Here is a 22,830-nt window from a genome sequence, read left to right on the forward strand (position 1 = left end):
GCCTCCTTATACTGTGCAAGGCTGTTTTGGAAGGGCACATCGGTTGGTACTGTAATCTTGTTCTTCACTAAGGTGTGTGCAATTTGTACCATCATGTAAAGCTGACAGACCCTGGGTGTGCTTTCCTGTCTGAAGGATGGTATCTCTAACAGAACCAGACTGCTGTGCCAGCTGAGTATTCCCAGGTATTCCCTGGATGCAGCCCATGGAGCATGCTGCAGCGATATAAGCCTCTTGCTCATCATTGTGACAAGCAGAGATATAAAGAGAGAAACCAGATCTCCATACCAATAGCCATGTGTCTTGATTCCCAATTTGTAATTCTGTAGGTTTATTAGAAAACATACACCTTTTGTTTGCATGTACTACTTTGCAGATGCATTGCTTATCAGCCTGAATGGTAACTATTAAGCATTTCATATTTATTGTTGCAGATTTAAAAAAAAATAAAATGTCTACTCTTGAAGCACTCTTTATTTGTTACATCCAAACATACCAGTACACTAGAATTTCCTTCCACAATTGTCATTATCAACACAGATAAGTATCTTCCCCACCTAGTCATACCACATGAATACAGGCACCCTTTTTTTTTTTTTAATACCGACCCCTCTCCTAATCAGTAAAATTTCTACTATCCTGCATGTGTGTTGCAAAGCCTGTGAAGCTCATGTGTATAAGAGAATCAGGTGAAGGAGCCATTCCAGCCTCCTAATGACCAAATCCTAAATTTTCACAGAACCAGTTTCTCATTCCTGTCTGAGGATCCTCCCCCTCCTTGCCATAGTCTGCAAGAACAGTACCTCCAACACCACCGCTGTCAGTCACACTCCCTTCACCAATTACACCACAAACAGAATGGCTTTAGTTTTAAACAATCACCTTACCCTTTGCCTTATCTACACTTTAAGATTTCTTAATATTGATTTCACATTGTGTTTTTCATTTGTATTATGTTTTGCACATAACAGTAATACCAGTTATGGCAACCTTTAATTAAAAAAAAAAAAAAAATGGCTTTGCTCCAATAGAATCAAATCACAATAGTAGGTGGCATTTTCATCTGACCAAAAGTCTGGTACACAATCCCCTGTGGAGTCTGCTTGATAAGTCAGGCTTCCTTTACTGGTGTAGAACTTGGAAATGTCAGGCACCTCTCCTTCATTGCACTCAAGGATATGGGAATTGAAAACCCAAATTCTTGCAAGCCATGTGGAAAGCACTTTTGCCTGTTTAAATTAGCAGCAGCTGTGGGTGTCTCTTAAGTACTCCATTTCAGCAAGAGAAGTATTAACTGATCGTGTCACCTTTAGGTGACCTTTACCTTCCAACCAGTTTAACAACTCTCCCCACTATGTAAAACTAACACATTTAACAAAGTATGGTCTGCTTTAACAAGCTTTGTTTTAATCTTGGAATTTTATATAAACACCAAATCTACATAAAATCTGTAAGAAATAGTTACAAAAACAATTGGTCAAAATACACACATTAAAAAAAATTCCTACTGCCTTGTGAGTTACTGTCCTGTACATCCAGACAAGACAAAGAAATCTAACAAATGAAATATGAACCGTTCAGAGCTTCTCTATTTAAAACAGGACACATCAGCTCTTAGTGGCGAGTTGTGCAGTGTGCATTCATTTAGCCTTTCTAAGTTTTGCTTAAACCTTACAGTGACAAAGGATTCAAAATGTTTTAAATTAAAGTGTTAGTGGTTAAAACAGCATAGGAATGCAGTTCTCACTATTAGAAGTGCAAACCCTACTGCTCTGGCTTGCATCATTTGTGTTCTATGTAGCAGGGGGAAAAAAAGCTGTGGTTAAAATAGAGGGATTATTTTAAACTTTACTAGTTAGCCTAAAACTGGAATAACCACTACCAGTGCCTACAGCAGCAACTTGGGTTCACTCCCTACGACTTAACAGGTAACTTCTTTTACTGGATTTTAAACATTCATATTGCTGAAGTATCATGCACAGAACAAGACAACCTGTTCTGCTGAATGCGTGCAATTAGTAAGAGGCAGACAGTCAGCCTTGCCCTGCGTCTAGCATAACGGACAGGGAAAAAACCCAGCAGACTCATGTTTTATAGAAAGACTATTTCCACAGTTTTATTTCCACCGTTCTCCTGACAATTGTACATTATTTAAGAACATACTGTATACACAGATACTGAAGCAGAAAAAAAAATCAAAAACCATACAAAATGGTCTAATTGAAGCACAACAAAATCTACTTGTATAAAAGACTGCATGTGAACCTCTGCTCAATGCTGTGACAAATTACCTTGTTTTTCTTTAAATAGATAATAAAAATAGTCTTTTTATGGATCTTGTACTGACTGCAGTATTAGGGAATTTACTTTAAATGCAGGATGATTAGGCAGTTTTGCAACCAAGTTGCTGTGACAACTCCTACTGCATAGGCAGAGGCTGCGTAATTTAGAGGTGGAATTACATCAAGAATCATTACAGGTACTATCACTGACTACCCTTTTCACCATATTTTGTGCACGTCACATGATCACAACATTACACATAGAAAAAATAATAATTAAAAAGAAACTTGAGTGATGGCGTCTTAGCTTTTCTACCCTGCACTCAATGCCAGAAGCAATGAGACGCAGGGTTTCTTGCTTGTTTCTTGGTGTAGTGCTTCTGTGTTGGTAGGTAAATTGTTTAGTGAACAAAACTAAAAAAAAAAAAAAAAAAAATGTAAAAAGGGATTAAGCAGCTCTTAGTGAATACAGGTCCACAGTGAGACCTCTGCAGGGTCCATTAACATATCTTAAGAACACATCTGTATTAGCAAACACTGATTGGTTAAAAACCTAGTATGAATCAAAATGCCTGTCTGTGCCAAAACCTCTGCTTCACAACAAAATGGCAAGATATCTCACTGGTTCAAAAATACTTCTCTACAGACACCTATCTATATCATGCTACTTTATGATAATAGACCAACTCTGTCACAGAAGCATTTTCAGTGAAGTAGGTCGACCACATTGTGAGCTTAACTGAACCCTCACAAGTGTCAGCTGACCATCTCCAGGCTCACCAGCATTGTAAAAGGTGCAAAAAGACCTTTTTCTTTCATTTTTATTGTGTAAGGAATGTTGGTTTGCCTCTGTATTTTGTTATTTGGAGACCCGAACTCCTACGACGGTCACAGGTGAGGTTTGGCTTGGACACCCGTGAAAGCTGCAGCGCCGTAGTGGACACACATCCACACCGAGCAGCACCAGCTTTTCTTTCTTCCAATCCAAGCACTGAACTTCTACAACGGAGCTCCATTGTAAATTCCCAGAAGAGGATGGTAAGCCCGCTGGTCTTCGTGTCCGCTTTGCCCCTGTCATCTATTCGCAGGGAAGTAGTTAGGATCAAGGTAACTGTAGCCGGTGTTTTGGGCCATGCAGTAGTCTCTGTCAAGAAAGGTATCTGCTCGATAGATGGGATCCAGCTGGTGATCTGGCTTGTGGGTTTCTGTTTTATGTAAGCTGTCAACACAACACAAAAAAATGCATTGTGCTGCAAGTTACTGAAGTTTAAATTATTTTGCAATGATAAACAACTTTTGCTTGTTGACCCTGACACTGACCAAAAAAAAAACCACAACAGTTAAAGGCTTCAAATTGATTCTACAGTCACTTTGGTATAAACAAAACCAAGCCAATGTTTAAAAGACTATTTAAATGGAGTTTTGGTGAATGCAACTACATTTTCACACAGGTTTTGAACAGAATATTGTCTAAAAGGAATGCAAGCAAGTCATTACGCAATCTTTCACAGTCACTTAATCAAATGTCTTTTTAATGGCCATCAACTCACCAGTCTGAACAGCCATCACAGAAATCGACAGAATTATCCTGTGGGCAGTCTTGACAGTGCCACCGGACTCCTTGAATAGGCTCCACTCCGCAATTGTCACACTGTCAATTAGATTTGTATGACATTTAAGTGTCAATCAGCCTGCCAATAGTCATCAATGTAAATGATGTTTATTTCACATCAAGAAACTGTAGTTTTCAATAATGCATACATTGTCTATCAACTACTACAAATAAATAACTTAAAATAGTACTTTTTCTTCAGGTTCTTAAAAAAAAGTTAAATAAAATTATATAACTACTACTTAATACATTTACATCACTGTACACTCTGTAGTGCGTCTTACTTCAGAATTCACTAGCGAAGCACAACATGGAAAAGGTTCAAATGGACATAAATATCTGCAATAACGCTGAGCCCACCTTAAATCCAAGGTGTTGCACCAGTGCGCTTTCAGCATGGATTTGCAAGAGTTTCAGCTTCTTCATCTTCTTAAGCTGCATAAGCTCTTTGTACTCTGGTAAATGCCGGTATTCAATTGGAATGCTTTCCTCATCCTGTTAAAAAGGGAGAGTCAGTTATACGGTCTGTAAGCCTGACAGGATCACATCTGCTCTTCACCCAGACGAGAATGATCATTGAGTAAACCCACGATTCGTGACGGTGCTTTGAGCAAGGCAGACAGGATTGCTCTTAAAAAAAAAAAAAAAAAAAAAAAGAAACCACACAACAGAGTTATAAGGAATCAGAAAGCTGCAAAGAAAAGGATTTTTCAACACAGTTTACTTGGGAACAGTGTATTGCAAGTGCAGCTACCCATGTACAATGGAACCTTGTACATAAACTTTTTTTTTGTCAGTCTTGGGTGTCTCAGGAGATGTGCACATTTATTTACGGTTCCCAAGGACACAAGAGAAATCGACATTCTGATATGCAACACAACAACTTAAAATACATAAATAAATCAAATAAAACCCATAAGGTAGATCCACAGTGTCCTTCTGCCTCTTCGAAAGTTCTCTTAGCCTAAGATAAAACAGTCAAATAACTGCAGTACAGCTCACAGAACATTCAAAACGCTCTTTCTACTGTTAGCTAGTACAGAGACTTCTGGTAGCTCACTCGACGGTCATGGCCAATTTCACCAAAATCTCCAGTGGAGTTCTGGTGCCGAGGGAATAGTACTTCTGTGAAGGCTCCATATACTGCACCTTGCTGTTCTCTACAGACAGAACCACGAACTCAATTACCACTGCACCACCTGTACAGACAAATTATCAGAATCATGTTAAGAAAGATGTAGCCCAAGGAATACCAACCATGTACGCACAACTAAAATATGAGTTGAGTTTCAAACATACCCTCTGGTCCTAAAAGAACATTTTCACAGACGGCAAGCCAAGAACTTCAAAAGATCACAGCTAATTTTTTTTTTTCTTTTTTTTTCATTGTTTGCTATCTCTTTAGAAATGTGTTGAAATATATTTTGGAAATAGTAATAATGGATTGGTATATTTGGTAATAATAGAGTGGATTCAAAAGAGGAACAATTTAATAATAAACACATTTATTATTTTAAAAAGAAGGATTAGTCTCACTATGATACATTGAATTTTAATGGTTGGAATTGGTGCAATACTACTGTCAGTAGTCCCAGGTGAAAGAACACAGTAAAAAATAAGTTATTTTTAAACACAGTAATGGCTGTACAACCCTACTAATCTTATTAATCGCATTAGCACAAGCTTGTGTAACTAGAGCTGCGGTTGAAAGTGCGAAATGAAAGTCTTAGCAGGAACGTAGGGGCTGACATGATGTCAGGCGTCAGACGACAACAGAGAACTGTGCATTACTTTCAACCATCAGAACTCTGGATATGGGTTAAACATTTTAAACAGTGTTATGTGAACAGTAGAAGTAGTCTTGGTAAGAACAAAACCCTGACAACAGGGAGTTACATTCAGTGTTGACGTGCCCTCAGTGGACTATTCCAGAGTCTTCCAAAACAACCAGAGCCCCCTAGCGATAGCCTATTTTTCATGGTAATTGCAACAAAATTTGGAAACGGTCGATTTATAAATGTATGCCTTTATAAAAAGCAGGTTTTAGTGTAGCAAAACCTCCGAATATCCCTATTTAGGGATAAATCCACCCATCAGTGAATGTATATACATTTTTAAGTTCAGTAAACATGGTCACATGCTGTTGATTTACTAGCGTTTTACTAAATTCACTTCTGGTAGAATGTGTAATCTATCAAAATACATCCAATAAGTAAAATCTGTCATGTGTTCAGCTGAAGGCTTAAATCAATCGTCAAGTGTCAAATTACAATGACATTACTAATAATAGGGGGAAATCTGTATCGGAACTGGTATCTGCCAATTATTGAAATGGAATATCGGTAATTGGAATCGGACACAAAAATCACAATCATTGCATCCCTATAAAAAACAAAGCTTAGAAATCTGCGCCCCACACAGCATACTGTACTGTTGCTATAGGCAGCATTAAAGCAGTCTTAAAGGTTAGGTTAGCCGGAAGCATAAAGGTCAATTATTACGTGCTTTCAGTACAAAAGGTGACTTTTGATCATTTCGCCCACTGCAAATCATCATCTCCTAAAAAGCATTCAGCAAATCCTTTTAGTATGGCAGGGTTTAAAAATGAATGCATTTCTCAAATGTTCTCGTAGGTTTTTTGTTACATTTGACATTCAACCGATTCATAACGTACAACTGACTTGTGTTTTTCTTTTTGTTCTTATGTACAAACTTGTGAGTCCATACTAATTATTTACGCAACTGTTAAGATTGATTCAGCTTTTTACATTCTTTGCAACATTAAAAAGGCTCAATTTATTGCATTAAACATTGTATTAAGTCACACAGTAAACCTCACGTTGTTTTGATGCTCACAGCATCTTCTAAACCAATACCGTTCTGATTTGAAAAGCCTGGATTACTTACAGAGTCCTCGGCTGCAAGGTCCTGCAGGTTACTGCAATAGCTGGACCTGTCATCATCGTCATTCATGTACACAGGAGGCTCATAGGAGGTCATGAAAGTGGATGGCCGGTACAGGTGCTTGTTCAGATGGTGTTGTCTTTTGCTTGATGCCTAAAATTTGTATTCAGACATTAATCTATAATAACATTTATTTTTCAGTACATTACTAATTCAAGTTTTGTTTTTTGCCAGGTGATTACTGGACAAATGAACTTTACATTCAAATCATTACATTGAGTTTCAACTAACTTTAATCATCTTTGTTTCAAAAGCTTTCATGCTCAGTTTTTGGAAAAGGAGGTACGTATATAGTATTATTGCATGGCTGAGCAAGAGTGCTGTTGACATGTCAATAGCTGCTGTTCTAACACTGCCTGTCAGAGCAGGAGAACAATTATAAAACTAACACATAACTGTCGTACTTGTTTCTTTGAGAGAATTGCTTTTGCAATACCAGCTATAAAATATATTGCTTCATTACCTTTTTATTGTACATGTACAAGTTGGGAGTCCTTCCTGGTACTGGAATACCAGCTTTCGTCAGTTTAATAAAATACTTCTGCACCCGACTGGCAACCTTAAAAAGAAAAAAAAAAAACACCACTACAACACCACTAACACTAGAACCACCACGCTGGTCAGTGTGACCTATTCTTCATTTAAAATGTCACTCTTCCATTTTAAATCACATGTGTATGTCTGTTTTTGACCTTTCCTAAATATAAGAATTAAATATCCCATGTCTTTTTTAATATAAGACAAGATATTCTATTATTTTTGTAAATGCAACAAACAAGACATGCCTCCTTCTAGCACAAGTGTTTTATTTGTATTTTTTATTTCAAGCCTTTATAGACTGCGAGACAGAGATTGCTATGATTGTGGATTTGTCAAGAAGCCAACTCAGTGAAAACCTAGTTGTTTATTTTTCAATGTACCTGGGAGACAACAATCCTTCATTTTGTTCCAAAAATGCAACTGGGAATATATCAAAAGAAAATATTTAATCTTGAAAGTAGTCATTTTGATTGGAATACAGCAAGCTGCACTCAGATGCATACAGCAAAAACTGAAATGACAGGTAGGATAACAACTTATGTGCTTAATATGAAACGTATTATATATTCTTTTTTTTATATTACTTTTAGAAAAAAACATTTCCTGGATGCAGGCACAGCTGGCAGAGCCGTAAGCTCCTCCATAGAGTACAATACAGCCGTCATACTGGAAGTAGTGTTAGATTTTATTTTTATGTAGTATTAGAAACAATGACTTTGGTTTTATAGTTTTGTGTGTACACATACCCGTTTACACCTGTACACGTATATATACAAACCTGTTTCTTTTGAAATGTGTGTTTTATTATATTTTTTCCCATTTGTAGTCGTGCTGTATATGTGCTCACTTTAAAAACAGACTTTCATGTTTAATTTTCCATTTAAATACGGTGTTTCTGCGATGTAAATGTTAGATATGATGTTCTTAAATATAACTTTTCAGTTGTATCCGATTGTATGGCTTTCATTTTCATAACGAAGCAGTTTAAAAATGTATGGGTCAAAGTGATCCACGTGGCGGTTCTAGGTAGTTCGAGAGTGCATGAAAAAGTTCTTATTCTGTTAAAAATCAAAACAAATAAAGGGGTTTATTTGTCACAGTCACAGCAGCAACCCCCTCCTGGAGGGACCCACTGTAATGAGTCTTGATGTGTATTTAAGAATATCCAACTTAATGCTTCGAGCAGTTTGCAGAGATAAATAACTATCTACTGTTCACTCCCAGAATGTGAGAGAACCATATGGGAAAGAACAACTATGTAGAAGTAAATTACTGCCCTATTGTTTCTAATACTCACCTCTGCAGGTCACTAGAAAAGGTCTACAGTGCAGTATATAAATTGGCCTAAACAAGCAATCGTCCTGCAGACAGCAGATTAACACGAGGGCCGTCAGTTTTTAGCTAGGGTAAAATATTTTCTAACTGAGCTTTATCAATGTCACTTTTAAAGCTATAAAACTACAAAGCATTTTACTATAACTTACATGAAAAATGTTTTTTTCCTGTTTAATGATGAAAAATACAATATAGTATCAGTTCTCCTTGATGGTCTGAATACTAAATTGCTAACAAAGCCACCGTACGTTAATTTATCTACACTATAACAGAGAATGCTATAGATAATATAATAACGTAAATGCATCCACGATCTGATTTGAAATTGAAGAGCATGCAAAATGCCAGGCATACCTGCTTTGCTGTCCTGTTGCCCAGTTCATCAGCTATTTTCTGCCAGCGTTTTGACTCTACTTCTTCTGGGGGGAACTTCAGCAGCAGTTGCTCTAACTTTTTCTGTACAAAAATAAAAGCACAAAAACACACTGTAAATGAAAAATATAAACTACATAGTAAAGAATGAACAGATCTGATACAACAGTACTTTATGAAGCCATTTCAGACAAAGCAAAAAATAAATAAAATAATTGATTGCAATAGGGCCAATTAAGAATATAAAGTCATGCATGGAGGACTAGAACCATCTTAAAATGGTAATTAAGAGCATATACTTTGTTTACCTGTTCTTCTACAGTCCATAGCTGGTTAAAAGTTTCTGGTTTACTCTGATCACAGATTCTTCCTCTTATTACCTGCAAGCAAAGTACAAAATGTGAAACAAACTGTTTATTATTTGGACAGTGCTGCTAGTTACAGGTATTAATTGCAAATTGGATTCTCCATGAATTTAGTGGGTATTGGTCAATGGAATTGCAATACCACAGTAACGCAGTGGCTGCAGTTACATTTAAACCAGTTTCTCCTGGTCCCCAGCCATCTGCTTCCATCTTTTAAGGTTTGCAGAAATAGGTCATTAGCTAGCAGTTACAATCACCAGATATCTAAAAACCACCATTCTAAAGGTAAAGGTTTCACAGGGTTGGTTCATCAGGTATATCACAGCACATCTAGAATTGTCGTTCTTTTGCTAGATCAATGAATGTTCAGCTTGACAACTCTGGAAGATAAAAAAACTGCTGCCCCCAAAGCAGCCTTGTACACACTTCAGTGAATGACTCGATTGTCACGCAGACAAAAGCAAACAGATCAGCACACACGGTGGGGTTTTAATCTTCACATGCACTGCATTGACTGTCCTTATCAGTCTCAATCTGTTCCCAAGACTGAAGCCAAAAATACAGCCCTGTTTCCATAGCTACCACCTACACTCTTCTGGTAGGAATGTACTTCTGTTTGCTTTGAAAGCCTTGGAGGTGCTGTTTTGAAGGAGGCACATGTTAAAGGAAACGTGTATTTATTTTTAAAATGATAGCTGTTGCCATTGAATAGTAAAGAAGGCTCTAAGTTTGCACGCCTTACTTTCAGCCAATTCTGTTATGCTTGCACTTCCCAGGTAAGCAGCTGGTTGGTAAAGACAGAAGAAACGATCTAGGGAATAAAATCAAAAAGGACTACCTATAAGTAAGACATGCAAATTGAACAGATTGTAACAGGTGTCACATTGCAAACGGGAGACCTGTATAGCGAATGGAAGTATGCGACGGGCAATATCTATGGAACTATTTTACTAGCTTCAGCTCCATTTACACACACAACACAGACACCTGCTTTAACATTGCTATGACTCCAGACATCAAGGGCGGTATTAAACTGTACCTGCGAGCGACTGCTGGATGCTGCATGCTCGGGAGCATCACTAGAAGGCAGAGCTGAGTATGAAGAGGACTCCCCCCCATCCTTCTTGGAATCCAGAGGACTTCTAGGTCGAACAGGTAGCCCCACTAAGTGACGCCACACCAAAACAATAACAGATTACCAACAGGATATGTGCTGTAGGGTTAAGATTTTTTCCTTCATTTCCTGTGCTACAGAGAAGGGTCTGTTTATAAGTTTATTACTGTGCATCTGTGGAGAACGCATTGTATTTCATACCTTTGTCAAATATGAGCTGTAACCTTCTAGTGTGACGTTTCTTGTTTCTAAACTCCCTCTCGAAGTCTCCAAGGCCCGAGGTATATTGGTCCCACGCAATCTCGGGCAGCTGGACAACTCGCTGTGGACACGGAAGGCCTGTGTCAACCTGCAGAAAATCAGGATACTTCACTTCATTAAACAAAGAGCTACACTTTACTACTATAATAAAAATAATAATAATTAAAAAAAATGAAGTACATTTCTTTTCACCGGTTAATGCACACTGAAGGTTACCGCTCCATGGATAAGGCCCTCACACTTGAATTAATTCAATATGCCGACAGAATGCTGCATACCGACATGAAGCTGCCTTAATACAAATAAACCGACCTGCTCACAGAAGCGTTTAATTTGAAGCAGCTTTTAGAGATTTGTCTGCAGTATCTGTTTCGCTTGTTTTGCCCAGTTTATTTATTGCTTATTCCAGTTTTTTAGTATACAAAGGTTTTACATATGAAAACAGCCCTAGACACCTGAAAACCAAGACGAATCACGAAGCCGTGGTTCTCTACCGTGGGCTGTCAGAATCAATCCGGTAAGTCTTGTCATAACTTCTGATTTATGCTACTATATTAAAATGCTAATATGAACTGTCTCCCTGCAGCAAAGTGTGCAATGAGTTCCCAAAAAATGCTGCCGGCTTCGTGCCGAAACTGGCAACACTTTTCATTGTACAAAAAATTAGGTTCAGTTTTCTTTTGTCGGTATTGTTCAGTTAGTTCAATTTTATGCAGCTGTCGGTTTCGGTTTGGGAAAATCACAACTGTTGTATCCCTAATTCATTTCTTCACCCCCATATAAAATCAACCCACTCTCTTATTCCTCGGAAGACTTTCACTTGAAAGTGTTCTAAAGTAATGACATTTAAAATATGGGCTTCAATCACAGCTATTTAGGTCCACTGACATCACCATCACATAAACAAGAACAATGGTTCTTCTGCAGCCTGTCTTGCCCTTGAGACCTCTCAATAGATACACAAGGACAATGGTTCTTCTGGAGCATGTGTCTTAGCCTTGAGACCTCTCATGGACAGCCTTCAAAAGCATGTATTCCAGGATCTCCTTTACCTTTTTAAATTGCACAAGCCAAATAAAAAACAAATAAAACTAGACCACAACAAGGAGGAAGGCCAGTGAGCACAGTGTGTATGGTTCTCCTGTTCAGTTTCAGTACAGTGTTTTTTTACTCTTTTTAACCAGCAGTGCATTCAAATGCACATGGAAGATTATCAGATTACATAATAGTTGTATAAAGCACTAACATACACACACACAAAGAATCAGAGACTGTACTGCTAGAGCCTGCAGCGCAGAGTTGAGCAGCCATGTCTTGAATGTCGTGAATTGAAGTTGCAATGCAAACAGTAAATAAATGTACCATGATTCACAAATAAACAACTCTTGTGTGTGAACTCAGGTTGGTACATACAATTAACAGCTTACTTATGATCTCGTTTCCTAAAAGTAATGCTAAATACAGCCCCAGACATTCCACAAAAGCAGCACATGTACCCGTTTTTGGAGTTGCTCTACAAAGACAATTGGGTCGCTGAGCGATTCCCTCTGGTGCTTTGCTAGGTTTTCCAGGTCCTGGATTGCTTGAGTGCGCTGTGCCTCCAGTACAGCAATGGTCTGCAGCAGCCTCTGATAACTAGAAATAGAAGAACATACATTATTCAATGCCCTTGAAAGACACTCAGGTGGTATCTAACCTGACAACAACCAGAACGGCAAAAATAAGACAATTATTTAACTTGCAGTTTATCATTCACTCAACACATTACAATACTGTAAACGGTAGGGTTAACAAACTCAGTAGCTTCAATTGGATATTATTGTCCAACAATTTATAGAACAAAATACATTCTGAAATAGTCATTTTAAACCAGTAGTAAAACAACAGGTGGATTAAAACTTGACATATAAGCAATAGGACATGGCAACGAGTGAGTTGATATGGGATTGCAGCACTGTTGCTGTAGGCACATTTACCACAGAGCCAAGTGTGTTGATTTTGCAGCGCTGCTAATCACCAATTATTTTATTATTTTCTCCCAATTTGACATATCCAAGTATTTTTAGGCTAAGCTCACCGGAACCAACCCCGCGCTGACTCAGGAGCGGCTAAGACGAAGGGTTCGCTCGTACGCGATGAGCCACCAATACCCTGGCCGACCTAAGCCCCCCTCCACGACGGCGTTCGGCCAATTATGCGCCGCCCCCTGGGAGCTCCCGTCTACGAATAACCTGGACTCGAACCGGTGACCTCCAGGCTATACGGCACATCATGCACTCCATTTGCAGTGCCTTTACTAGATGCGCCATGAAGTGTCTTTTTGCAATTATAAAATAGCCCATTACAACCCCAATGGGGTAAGTAAACTAAATCTTTGAATGCAAAAGTTTAAACAAGTAGTCAAAATGACACTGAATATATAGATAGATAGATAGATAGAGATAGATAGGTAGATAGATAGATAGGTATTTTTTCAGTTTTAGAATCTTTAACCTATACAAGAACTCATCTGAACAGAAGAATAAAATAAAAATAATGGCTTAGTGTATTTTTGTTGTTGTTGTTGTTGCTGAAAGGCACTCATTTTGCTGTTGCGGTTTCAGTTACATTTATGCTTGTATATGTTATTGCTCTCTTTATGATGGGGCTAAGGAGATCCGAACAACACATTGCAATGCTGTTCGGCCAATCACAAAGGGCTATGTTCACCAAGTATAAAGGATTTAAAAGTATCTAGCTGTGGGTTAGAAGTTTTTTTTTTTTGTTTGTTTTTTTTACAAGCAATCACAAGACAGATTATTTATTAAAAGCCTTCTTGTGCACAATGCCCTATTCTATTTATAGTCATAGCTAGCAGGCATACAGTGAGCTCAGGAGAGTAATGAAAGGATTACACCTCCCAGCTTATCCCCAGCTAAAGAGAACAGACACACCACAAAGCAAACATTAGTACATTACTCTATACTCTCGCTCTACTGTTAAATGGTTAGTTAAAGTAGCTGCAGCATGGCCCACCGTTTCCGTGCTATATTGCTTGACATTTCTGCTGTTCACGTTCATGGCCTATTGAGTTACTACATTCAGTCCTGGTAAACCTCCAAGAGTAAATGCAGCAGGAGTACAAACCCTGCACTCAATCCTGGTTTTCACAACTCCCCTGGTTTCATTTTATTATTGGAAGTTACCACAAGCCAAGAATTTGAGCAATCAGGCACCTGCTCAACATGCCCTGAACTGATCACACTTAACACAGCGTGAATAAGCCTCACTTGAGTCTGCGGGTTTACTATTAGGAGTGCAGCTTCATGCGAGGAACAATATATTTAACTCCTGATCATTAAAACAATATACACAATTGAGGGTAGTTCAGAACATCTGACTTGGTGTTAGACTAGCGAGAGTTTACAGTTTTAAAACATTTGCAAAATATTCCTAAAATGTTCTTAGATAACTTGGAAATTCCTCTGAATCAATTACATAAAAACAGTGTACTCATCCATATATTACTAAGTAAAATACAATATCCAAATAAAATGTTGGTGTGCAGCTAAGAGTATTGCCGGCAAAAGGCCAGAAAGTAAACCCTGTGTTTTAGTACCATCTACTGGCAAAAACTGAACAAATAACAATACTGAACAGCGGTGGTATAAAACAAAACTGATGAAGCTGTGAAGCATTTTCTTTAGCTAACTAAAGCTAACTGTCAGACTGCAGCACTCACAAACAGATCTTGTGGTTGTCTTGCTAGATGCTTCCAATATTATGTTAAACAACGTAAAGGGGATTCAGCAACTATTACACAAAGATTAAGTGGACATCCATACAAAGCTGCCAACACACACAGACCCACAGTTTAATATTTTGGGTTTTACCTATACCCACTAAGTGAGCCAGAAACAGAAACATAAATATTATGAGCACAAAAACACACATTACTGTAGCAATACATTTTTTGCTTTCAATCCCCATTAAATATACTAAGGAAAGACAACAATATTTCTGAAATACTCAACAGTATTAAAAATAGTAGTAAAACCGACCAGTCTGATAAGAAACTGAAAAACCTTGCGGTAGGAACGTACAACAGATACAACGGCTGTAATACAATGGCTACTGTGCTGAGACTGAAAAAGAGCATGCGTAACAGTGGTTTGCAAAGGTATAAATGAATGCAAACTAAATGCTAGCTGATACCGCAGATTTATAATAACATATTAAATGACATCACCACACTGTTATGCTAACAGTGAGATATGGAAGTATTCTTGGGCCACACTGCAGGGCAAAACGCTAAATACTGTTATAGCAGCGATCACGACTTGGGATTACTCATGATGAAAGTAAGTTTCAAACTGCAGCAAATCTTCACACGATTTTCAGTCACGGTGTTAAGTGTTTGCTAGAACTGGTAAAAAAAAATACATGAATAACAAAATAAGTTACATTTTTTTCCCCCTCCCATAATCTACTAATGTAGATTACACATACTCTTTGTTGTGTTTCAATGCCAAATGATCCGATTCAAAAAAATAGACATCAGGGTCCTCTTCATCCTCATCTTCCTCTGTGGCATGGCTGCTGCTGCTCACAAGCTCTTTGGCGGGTGTCATAAGTCTGCTGTCTGACAACCCTGACTCTGCCGCCAACTTATCCATTCCTTCCCCAAAACACTCCCCAGCTGTGTCACTGGAAGTGCTTTGCCCTTCATGGTGAGACTTGCGTGTTTTCCCACAAGGCTCCTCATAAGCTTTAGTTTCGGCCTGTACATTGCTACCATGTGGGCTTTCCTTCTCCTCTTTGACTGACCCATTGTCCCTGGAAGGGGAGTTTAGTTTATGAGGGCTCCCTTTGCTGCAGGCAGACCTTCTTGGTGAAGTTCTCAGCGTGTATCTGTGTTCTTGAGGTTCCATGAAAGACGCGACTTCATCCAAACCACAGTCCGGTCCTAGAGGTGGCTCAGGTTCCCCTGAGATTGGTTTGTTGTCCAGTACAGCACTTAGGCCACCATTGGTATTCTCAACAACACACTCTCTGGATGAGCTACCGCTGTCCCCCACAACATCAACCTCTTCCTCTGGCTCCCTGAATGACGACGGGTTCTCTGATGAGGAGACCACCGATGGCTGCTGCAAACAACCGCTAATCACGACAGACGGGCTGCTGCTGCCCGCTACTCTGCGAGAATCAAGCTCTGCTTGCTCAGAACGCAAGTTTCTACAAGGCACATCGGGATGGAGGGCAGAGTTCACTTTGCTGCCATTTAGCAGTGCCAAAGTCTTGTTGCCTGCACTGAGGGATCCAGTCCCAGTTGGGTCAGTGGACACGCAAGAACCAACTGTTTTATCGTTGCAGCTAACGTCATCCAAGTCTTGATCATCAAGCCCATTTGTCACCAGTTCAGCCTCACTAGAAAACACAAGCTGATCGAATCTGTCCACAGGGCTGTCTACCTTTTTGATCTCCCCTTTGTCACAATCATCCAGTACAAGACAGCGTCTAGCTCGTTTTGGGCCAGGACAGTCCTCATCGTTTTCTGCAGCAGACCCCTTACTGCATGTAGACTTCTCTAGCTTGTCCGGAGAGTCTTCCTCTGAACTTGTCAGCTCCCCAGAACGCGAGCAGCGCTTGATTCGCTTGAATACTGGAGACACCCCTTCCAAATGCCGCTGTTCACAGTTCTCTGTTGCCTGCTTGTCAGGGAAGTCCTTCTCAGAACAGGAAAGGACCCTCTTTCTGGGGCTCATCCATGACTCGCGGACGTTCTGCTGCTGCTTCAAGTCAGCGACCTTCCCAGAGTTCGTCACCTTGGGCAGCGGTTGCAGGCAGTCCTGCTTTTTTTTGGGCGACCTGGCTCTTTGAGGAGGGATGGGTGAGGTGTCTTCGGGGTGGGCGATGCTGCGGTTTCTTAGGGTTCGACCACAGAAATTCTCATCCAAACCATTTATCCCCACTGATGATCTTGTAACACGTGTGGATCGAGAAGCAGCCATACTATGGCAAATCCCTAGAATCTCCTCATCATGGTCCTGTCATCAGCAGCTGTTAAGGACACCTGAAAACAGACAAATCAGGGGACAGGGTAAATCAAAAACTGCCATCAACACTATAAAAGCATGCAAACCTACACACCTAATCTTTACACATACATATTCTGTCATTTTAATACTATGGTAGTGTATATCAAACAATATCAATCTAGCAGGAAAAAAGACAGCAGTTATGTGGCAGCAAGAGCTAGAAACAGAAACTTGATTTGTACATGCTGGATGATACAACCTTGGAACAATGGAAAATGTACACAAGATGGTTCATTTATGCAGCAACTGAAAGAGAAATCCTAAACTGAATCCTGTCTATGTGGAATGAAGAGGTCACAGCATTTTCACAGACAGAGACTCCTCTTATTTTATTTCAACGCAACAGATTGCGACGCAGGTCCGCTGGGGAGATAAGCTCTTAATTCAGCAGTGCTCCAGGAAAGAAATGAAAATCGATGAGAAGCAGGTGTGTGTGTGTGTGGGGGGGGGGAGGAGATACAGCATTACTATCTGAACAGTCCTGCATTATTGCGGCCTTCCAGCCACAATAACATACGTACAAATTCTATTTAATATTCATTGATCCATTTAATTAACCATACGTCACTGTAAAAGGGCAAAACCTTATATCACATTAGACTACCAACTTGAATTACAGAAAGACATATTTACACAAAATCAAAGCATGCCAAGTATTAATGACCACGTTCTTTTTGAAATCTTAACTCCAGAAATCAGGTTGTATCCGAAACCAGCTTGTTGAATATGACTGTAAGAAGAAAGCACATTTACTGAGATGTGGTAAGTTTAAGACTCAAGCAAACAGTTACCACAATTCAGTTTTGGATATTTACATATAAGATTCTGACTCGAGTCAACACTCAACTACAGTACATTACATCAATACACACAAAGAAATAAAGATTTGTTTCACTATATTAATGCATTTATAAATAAGGGCCCACTGCAGGCATAATTATAAATCAATCCCTTCCATCCTGCACCTCCAAACATTGAAAGGCATTTTATTCACAGCTTTTTCTCAAAGATTTATTCCCAGAATGTGTGTGCATGCTGTTGCCCTCAGGTCTGGAACACAGAGGCTGCCTGCACTCTCTATGCAGTTATTGACTGTGCTGTTGCTTCTCAAGGCTACTGCCATCACTGGCGCTACTCTTTCCATTATGCACAGCCCTGAAAGCCACCCACAGAATAACTCTGGTAAATAATACACCCTCACAAATCACAGAAGCTAATGAGCCAGATGTTGCTTTCTGAATTAGCACAACACAGAGGGTTGAAAAGTTCAAAGTAATGCTTTTACCGATAAAAATAATTATATCCGATATATATATATATATATATATATATATATATATATATATATATATATATATATATATATATATATATAAGGGTCAGACCCCTAATTACTTCTGTTTAAACTGATGGGGAAACTGAAAGCGATGCAATTTTTAAAATCGGTTTCCTTCCTCAGAAATGTTTTAGGATACAGATATACAGTACTGGTATAAATCATGTCAATGTACAGTATCAACCATGACGTATTATTTGATCAATCAAATGCAGGCCTCTTCTAGTGTTTCAGTAGATGAAGCCTGGCTCCAGATAGGGTTGCAGGACAGACTGAAATTAAATTAGATCCCACTGCAGTGCTAATAGGGTTATTAATTTAACCCAGGCGTGTCCAAAGTTGGCCCATCCATCCAGACCCTGAAGTAGTTTAACGACAACATTTTGCCTGTTAAACCTGGAGCGGAATGGTCCTGCAGGACCGTGATTGAACATCCCTCATATAACCCTTTCCTTTTGACTACAAACTAATGATGTCACCAAGGACTAAATGACAGTCCGCTGCCTATAGACAGAGAATGGCTACTGTATTAATCATCTACAACCCATCTGTGTCTCTAAGATTTTCTCTTTTGGTTTTGGTTGTTTTACACTTCCCTTTTTTTCCCAGCTTACACCCTGCCCTGAAGAGATGACAGTTGGGCCTGGTCAACAAACACAAAACATCACACACACTGGCAAGCGCACACAGGATACACCAAGTGTGTTTTATAGGCACTTTGTATACCACACTTAACTTAATTCAGCCATTCTTTGTCATCTCTGCCCTGAACCAAGCAACAATATAAATGACTGAAACCGACCAAACCTACTTTAGCAGATTAAAGTTAACATTTGTTAAATATGAGTTTGAAAGTGTGCAGTACTGAAACAAACAATTCCTTAAACTGGAGGGTACACCAGACTAAATAACAAAGGATCTGTGATGAACTCTGTTTCAAGGTGTAATTAGTTCCCTAGTAGAATTTTAATGTCCATGTATCATGATGGCATACAAGACAAAGACCTACTGCTTGCATGCCAGCTGAACTCTTACCTGAACTGCAGATAGTGTGGAATGCTGCATGAGTTGACAAAAACTAAATCAAACTGGCACACTTCTAATTCTGTCCTCTCTTCCTTTAATTACCAGTGGTGCTGTTACTTATAACTTGTTAATACCCTGTTATACAAGGTGATAGGCACAGTTAAACATGCCCTGTTAATGGTCCATACTGAGCTAGCACACAAGTGGGCACAAACGCTCAAGGGTAGATTTTCTACCTACAGCTGTCACTGGCTGCCCCCGTTTTAAAATCCTATATAAAGTCTTGCTAAATTGATCTGGTCTCAATTAATTACAGAGCTATACTTTCATCTTTCAGTTTGGCTTTTGAACAACGCACACTTATTTCAAGACTGCTGATGTCATTTTTTAATCAAATGTATAGAGCTGGATTTTAAATCATTCTTGGTACACACTTGAGTTTGTTTTTTGTTTTTGTTTTAAAAAGGCTGAGTTAAAGAAATTAATTCTTACTTGTTTTTCTTTACACTGAAAATAAAGAACTTGCTATTCCAGTAATCTGCAATCTGGTTCCTACATTTCCACTGCTTGTGTAACGATCGTGGAATATGATACATTAATGCATTCTGACCATGCATAGAAAGCTTGGAGCAAAATGAGAAATGGTATCAGATCACCCAAAACATGTTTATTAATCAGATGATGGAACGAAGGCACCTGCTTAAGCAGACAGAGGCAGGTAAAAGCACATTTCCTCCCACTCGGCACCCATAGTTTAAATAGACTTCTACTTTTGTGTCACTTTGCACCTGTTAATAGCTGCCACAAAAATTTAATTGGAATTATAGAAGAGGATTCACTCTTTCACATGGTTTTCTGTTAAATGATTGCATTGAAAGGTATAATTCATATGATTAAAAAAAACTGTTACTCAAACCCGAGTATGACCCCAGTCCGCAAGAGAATCTTGTCAAGAATACAAGACTACCTTTTACAACATACTGTAACAATGACTGTCCTTCACAGAAAAAGGCAGTACATGAAGAACAGGGTGCTGTTATATGTTACGCTCTTCCCCTTGACTTCATGCAATTCCTCTTCGTGGGGATTGAGGCATGCAAGTGCACAACACATTAAGGAAGTCTGGCACAGCTCACACTACCCCATATATGTGAACGGATTACAGCATCTGTTTCTCTTGTCAGCTATTGGATCACGTTTAACGTGCTCATGCCTAACCACCAACACTTTCACCGTACTAAAAACAGCAGCGCTCATCGTCAAACAATTAGCCAATTATAGGATTCTCTACTGGCTAATCTATGCCACTTGTGACTCCACGCCTACCCCAGAATATCAGCGTACTGTACCATGTCAGGATCATCAAGGAGGGAATACTTTGATCGTTGCAGAGTATTCTGAGCCAATCCCTGTTATGAGCCTTAATTGTAAAACAATAACATACATACATACATACATGCATGCATGATGTGCTTAATCGGTTCATACTGAAAGGTTGAATGTCTATGGAATGAGTCTCAACACTCCTGCAAAACATGGTTTGGTCCCACACATACGCATGGCTGAGCATGTAGAAAACATGCAACAAGCTGAACCACCAAAAGACATGGAGTACTGCACAAGACGTCAGGCAGATGCATTTACACCACTTGCTAAGTAAGCAAACCTAAGTGATATAAGATGTCATCTATGTGGGGTAATGGGTGAAAAGGGCAACTGTCTTTCTGAGTAGTGGGTAGGCATTGGTAAAAAATATTACATCACTGGACACTTGCTTACTTTGTTGTTCTGTCACAGCCAATTACAGAACAGTTTGCTAGTCCATCATGGCAGGTATCATAAACCCACTGAGACTATATTTTTACTCTAAATAATTTGAGAAAAATAGAGCCTGGAGACATACTACTTCACTATACCCCTGTCCCAGTGGGGTTCATTTGTTAAGTGTGCATCACAACACCACAAAAACTATAACTACATCTATATGGTCAAATGCTTTTAACATGTTTCCATAAACTGTAAATATTATATTTATGATATTAAGATTTTAAAATATGGATGCTACATACATGAATTCAATCAAATTTTAAAAAAGCACGTGCAGGCAGCAACTTCCTGCACCAGTGCTGCTGGTGCGGGTGGTGAACGTGAACTTTAAATTGGCATGTGCTCCTCTTCTGAAATGACCCATTGCAATGAAAACTGCTTTAGTAACATTAGGTGTGTGTTCATTAATGCCAGTATCACCCAAGGCCCTTGAACACAGATAGAAAAACTCGATGTTTAGAAATACAACGAAATTAGCTTGCACCACCGCACAATGTAACAGAACACACCGATTTAACCAGACCAAAAGACAGAAAACCCTGTCTTGCCACTATTTCTCATTTTATGTTGCTCGAACCGGGCCTTAGCACCTAAGAGAAAAACCAGGGAACTGGCATGGAAATGAAGCCCGAAAAGTGCACACCCAACCCGGCCACAATACTCTGGTGAACCAGTGTTCTACGGAAAGCGCGGCAGAAAAATAGCAGTAATGCTCCCAATTGCAAAAAAAAAAAAAAATTACACGTTTCTCCAACAGTGCCCCCCCGCCCCCCCGTTTTATAGCATTATTTCAGTACGAAAATTAAAAGCAATGATAAATTAAACGTGCACAGCCTAATCGCACCCTACTGCATGATACAGGCACCACACTGACACAAATGAAATATGTATGTTTTTTTGCCTCTAACTCTAGGAAGCGAAACTCGCTTTTTTTTTTTTTTTTTTTTTTTTTTTACAGCTATAACTTTGGCGCAAATAAACTGATTTAGCAACCTGCATACAACAACACACTAGGAAGAATATGTAGAATAATTTGCAACAACGGGTGCCCTTCTACTAAGACAGTGCGCTGACCAGATGGCCTGATCATGATGTCTGGTGCAACGAGAAGGGAGAGAGCCACGCAGGGAGCGAGGGGGGTAGGCGATTGTTTCGCGCAACAACTTTCCTGAAGCATACACGCGTTTAAAATGGAAGGTTCCAGTAGAACACTTTCTGCTAAACCCCGAGCCCGGTCAAAGTTCTAGTTTTAAACGGGGAGGGTTTCGAGGTGGACGACAAAATGATATAATTTGAAAAATGGTATTTAAAGAGGGAGAATTACACTTACCTCACTTCCGCAATGGATTTGCAGCAGTCTCGGCCGCCGCCATGTTTTCTATCCCCTGGCTCTGTGCTGAATCCCACAATCGCGCCGCGCTCGATAGCGCTCGCATTTTTTTTTTTTCTTGCGGCGTGCAGAATAGGCAAGGTGCTGGCAGTTATGTGCATGCAGTAACTAGTGCGGCATATCACTTCGATTTTATTATAAACCTTGACTTATTGTGACCATTGCAGCCTCACATTAAACACATATTTTCTGATTGATTTTTAATCTTAATTTTGTGAGGGCATTCTAACAGCATTATTGTTCACCTACACTTTTAATGTTTTAAGCGTGGAATGCTGATTTTTTGACAGCTACATAATTGGGGGTTATGAAAAACCGAATATTAAATG

At 39.2% G+C, this 22,830-nt stretch overlaps 1 protein-coding gene across 3 annotated transcripts; it reads right to left on the reverse strand.

Moving 5' to 3' along the window:
• Window positions 1-2,089: 2,089 nt before the first annotated feature.
• On the reverse strand, window positions 2,090-22,617 carry LOC121330943 (ZZ-type zinc finger-containing protein 3-like). Of its 3 annotated transcripts, none has more exons than XM_041277941.1 (12): window positions 22,442-22,507; window positions 15,334-16,897; window positions 12,342-12,480; window positions 10,786-10,933; window positions 10,510-10,634; window positions 9,414-9,485; window positions 9,088-9,189; window positions 7,322-7,417; window positions 6,802-6,951; window positions 4,255-4,389; window positions 3,833-3,933; window positions 2,090-3,501 (listed from the first exon to the last, which is right to left on the reverse strand). In XM_041277941.1, the coding sequence occupies exons 2-12, from the start codon at window positions 16,833-16,835 to the stop codon at window positions 3,357-3,359; spliced, it is 2,715 nt and encodes a 904-aa protein (XP_041133875.1). In that variant the 5' UTR covers window positions 16,836-16,897; window positions 22,442-22,507; the 3' UTR covers window positions 2,090-3,356. The 3 variants fall into 3 exon arrangements, with proteins under 3 accessions (XP_041133875.1, XP_041133874.1, XP_041133876.1); XM_041277940.1 differs by lacking the exon at window positions 22,442-22,507 and adding an exon at window positions 17,122-17,196; XM_041277942.1 differs by lacking the exon at window positions 15,334-16,897 and having other exon boundaries at window positions 22,442-22,617.
• Window positions 22,618-22,830: the final 213 nt, after the last annotated feature.

This window comes from Polyodon spathula, chromosome 18 (genome assembly GCF_017654505.1).
Source record: "Polyodon spathula isolate WHYD16114869_AA chromosome 18, ASM1765450v1, whole genome shotgun sequence".
Lineage (NCBI taxonomy): Eukaryota > Metazoa > Chordata > Actinopteri > Acipenseriformes > Polyodontidae > Polyodon > Polyodon spathula.

Bases quoted from the DNA above. Each gene is read 5' to 3' on its own strand.
- LOC121330943 (XM_041277941.1), bottom strand. From the start codon at position 16,835: ATGGCTGCTTCTCGATCCACACGTGTTACAAGATCATCAGTGGGGATA. The intron at 6,952-7,321 runs GTAATGAAGCAA...TACAAATTTTAG, and splicing joins TGTACATGTACAATAAAAAG to GCATCAAGCAAAAGACAACA. The intron at 3,934-4,254 runs GTGGGCTCAGCG...TCTAATTGACAG, and splicing joins TGCAACACCTTGGATTTAAG to TGTGACAATTGCGGAGTGGA.